The sequence below is a fragment of the Trypanosoma equiperdum genome, assembly GCF_001457755.1.
Source record: "Trypanosoma equiperdum strain OVI genome assembly, contig: ctg_864, whole genome shotgun sequence".
NCBI classification, from domain to species: Eukaryota; Euglenozoa; class Kinetoplastea; order Trypanosomatida; family Trypanosomatidae; genus Trypanosoma; species Trypanosoma equiperdum.
The window spans coordinates 658-4,267 of record NW_027124825.1 but is presented as its reverse complement, the minus strand read 5'-3'; the positions used below and the strand labels follow the sequence as shown (position 1 = coordinate 4,267).

At 41.4% G+C, this 3,610-nt stretch overlaps 1 protein-coding gene across 1 annotated transcript; it reads right to left on the bottom strand.

The window, feature by feature from the left end:
* Window positions 1–241: 241 nt before the first annotated feature.
* On the bottom strand, window positions 242–997 carry TEOVI_000406800 (expression site-associated gene 9 (ESAG9) protein, putative; the record flags this gene model as incomplete). Its single annotated transcript, XM_067226881.1, has 1 exon — window positions 242–997. The coding sequence occupies one exon, from the start codon at window positions 995–997 to the stop codon at window positions 242–244; it is 756 nt and encodes a 251-aa protein (XP_067082982.1).
* Window positions 998–3,610: the final 2,613 nt, after the last annotated feature.

The following is a 3,610-nucleotide window of genomic DNA, read 5'->3' as shown; positions in this document are numbered from 1 at the left end:
CCTTTTTTATTTTATGGTACTTTGCTTTACTTTTTTTTGTTACTCACGATTATGTTAAAACCGTTCACACCTTTTATAGTATTTTCCATTTGATTATTATTTCATTATAACACTCCATAAGTATTTTTATTGAAAAAGAAGTTATGAGTTAGCTACTGATGATCGCGCTGACCTCTGCGTCATAAATCTCGAACCTTTTTGGATAGGTGTATACTTATGCACGGATTTGAAGCAACAAGAGTTAAACGTATATGAGGTTTAATGCTGCGGAGAGCATCACCGCATGTCTTTTCAGTGCTCCGTTTTTGTAATTGGTCCGGTTTTCTGTCACCTGGTTATCGAGATCGTTTCTCGTCGTTTCTTGCGCATTTTCTTCCCCAGTCACCAAAACCACACTCTGTACCGGTGCTCGCGACATATCCCTGTCATTGTCCCTTGTTACCTGCGATGGTGTGGCTCTTCCTTGGTTCTGGCTCTCACCACCCCCACTTCCACGTCTTGGGTTTTCACCCTCTTGTACTTGCTTTAGTTGTTCTACTGCCGGGCCGCTTCCAACGACCGCGCTTGCCGGTCCCGCACGTGAAGGACCAGTCGATTTTTCAATCAAGACGCTGATTGCTGCAGCGCTTTCACCATCAACTTGTCGTTCACCGATTTTATGGGCACGCGAAGTGTCGGATGCCGCCTGGTCGGAACTGCTTAAACTTGGGGTTGCGTCTTCTCGCGCCGTTTTATGCTCGGTAGCGACTTTGTCGGCACTCTTTGAAATTTCTGGTCTCTTCGCTGGAACCGGAGCTTGCGGAAGTGTCTGCCGGGAGTCACCGCTGCTACTCGAAATCGGGGAGCCGCACCTCTTCACACCGTTGGGGAACCAGAATTCCTTACATTCATCCGTTGGGGAGACAACTGTTATAGAGGTACCATGAGACGCAGAAACCGCTGTGCTTGTCAGTGCCAGAAAAAAGGTCGCGGTAACTTTCAACGTCGTTTTCCTCATACTGCTGCTGCAAAAAGTCTGTCAAAGCAAAAATGAAAAAAAAAATCACAATTCTTCATATTCATATTGTACAAAAAACACAAAGTTACACATCTTTACTTACAGAATAGTGTAGTCAATTATTAACGTTATTAGTTTTGTAAGCAATTTCGTACAACTCATTTATGATTTATCCTTCCCATCCGCACCCTTCTATTCTCACATTTTATCTTCCAAGTTAATTATTCAATAATTTTAAAATATCACCAAACCGAGATATAATGTTCTAAAAGAAAAAACTAACTCGGTCAGCACAAAACTCTATATTTAAACGGGAACAGAATGTGGCCCGTTTGTCACAACTTTACTTACTCATGCGCGCCTATAGTTTATTGAATAACGTTCACGCGCTTTTATTAAACACACGTTCCATACACCTCTCTTGCACGTCTTCATGTGGCTAACGTACAATTGCCACCAAAATCTCTGCGGTCTTCCCGCCCTTGTTCCCCACGTTTAGGTCGTTTCTTGTGACAAATACCACTTATAATGTAAAACAGTTAGGTTGCATGAGACAAATTCTCAGTAGAATCGCTACCTGATCTCTCACTTAAAACCAAGAAAATCTGACACAACTTGGGCGCTCCCCTCCACTTTTCCTTTTGTAACCTCTTCAATCTGAGCAACGTTCCGAAGTTTAACACGTTATGTGGTAAGTTCCTCTGCGAGGGAAACCCTCGAAAGAAGTAAAAATATTTCACATGAGAAGAATTAAAGGTGGCCGTAAAGACCGAAAACTATTGACGGCGAATAGTAAAATCAGCAATATCACGTATCTTGACGGTCGTAAGAACGAAGCTTTGCTGATATATATATATATATATATCATGATGGTTAATTATTACATTTGGATTCAAAATTATGGTACATATGCAAACTTCTACATTTCAACTAATTCATTACCTAGAGATGGTCCTCCTCAAAAGGGTATATCTAATTCTGCTGTTGCTTACACTTTCGTTTAAGATTTCCTCGGTTCAGCACCGCTTCAGTTCGCTGAAGTACCAGTCTGCTCCCCCAACTGGCATCTATTTTCGGCGCTTGACCAATTTCTTCCATATTATTTGCAACTTTTCCTCTAAATCGCTGAGGTACGTGTTAAAAATAAAATTTAGCTGCGGCAACACACCCAGCATAGTGTACTCCCGTACCGACTGCATAAAAAACATGCAGTTAACGCTTTCGCTCTTTAGTAGCAAGCATGATCTGGCATCATTGGTTCTTCTGTTGCTGTTCCGCACATTATTCGCCAGCAGTTTCGGTTTTATACCAACCAGTTTGGTTTTAACCACAATATCAGTTGCTCTCCTGTACCGTAATTTTTTTCATTTTTTTCCAACATATTTTAACCGCATCCCAAAGATTATATTTAACTAACTCGCCCCTCCCTACATCTTTCCCCGGAAACAAAACTTAAAAATCGTCACCTCTACTTGTTTTTTTTCTCAAAATACCTTATGCCCGTTCGACGTTCACTTCCTTTCACCTGCCTCGAGGTTTTTTTTGCCCCTCTCCCGCTATTTTTCACCGATGCTTTTTTGTTTGCCTCTGTGCATTATAACCAATATTTCTTTGATGGTTCAAAAAAAAATGCACACGAACTCCTTGTTCTCCCCCGTTATGTTTTTCGTCTGCGGTGGTAATAACCTTCTTTGTAGTGGCATTCAAAACCCTAAAGAAGTCTGGTAAAGGACTACTTTGCACAAAAACCTCTAAGGGTTTCGAAACAATTTTGGTGGAACTCTTTTTTCTTCTGGTGGCCTTATTACGGCAACACCCGTTTTAGTGCTTGGAGTTGTTTCCGTATCTTGATCCTCATTTGTTTTTGATCCGCACGCTTTCTCAGCCGGGTTTCGTTCTTCGCCTATATTTTTGCGTTGGTATTTGTAGTTTTGTTCATATCCTCTATTTCTTTCATTATTTTTGTAAATTATTAAGCCATTTGGCGCCGCTTGCGTTATCCCAATGTGATTCCCTTGGACATACTACGCAAACGTCGTTGTTTTGCGCTGGTGTTTCGATGCGCATCTGCAGTCTTTTGTCGGCACCACTTTCTTTCTAACGTAAGACACCAAGGCACCATTCTCAATGTATTTACAAAACAAAATAACACATGACCAAATAGTGAACGACCTTCACTTACACGGCTACTTATGACACCAGAAATGCTGACCGAGAAGTGAAGCGCATGTTTGCTGCGCCTCAGACAGGCCTTCAGATGATATATTTGTGCCCGGTGGTTTCTAGAGGCACAACTGTAATGCACTAACCATAGCACGATTGTCCCACTGACACATCCTGAGGCTTTCCTTTATTCCTAAACACCTGCACAAGTTCCAGAAAATAAGCAAGCAGAAAGAATTTCTACCTGGGACACGGAAGAACATACATACCAGTAGTAGAGATATTATAACGCTCCTAATGCAGACCGTTTGGATTTTTTTTTTCTTTTTTTGAAGAAATGTAATGCGCCAATAACAAAAAATATCAAGCACATCGCCGCTTGCGAACTCGCACAAAAGCATGTATGCAAAAACATCAGCGGGCAGGAGGAACTGTATATAAACGTATTTT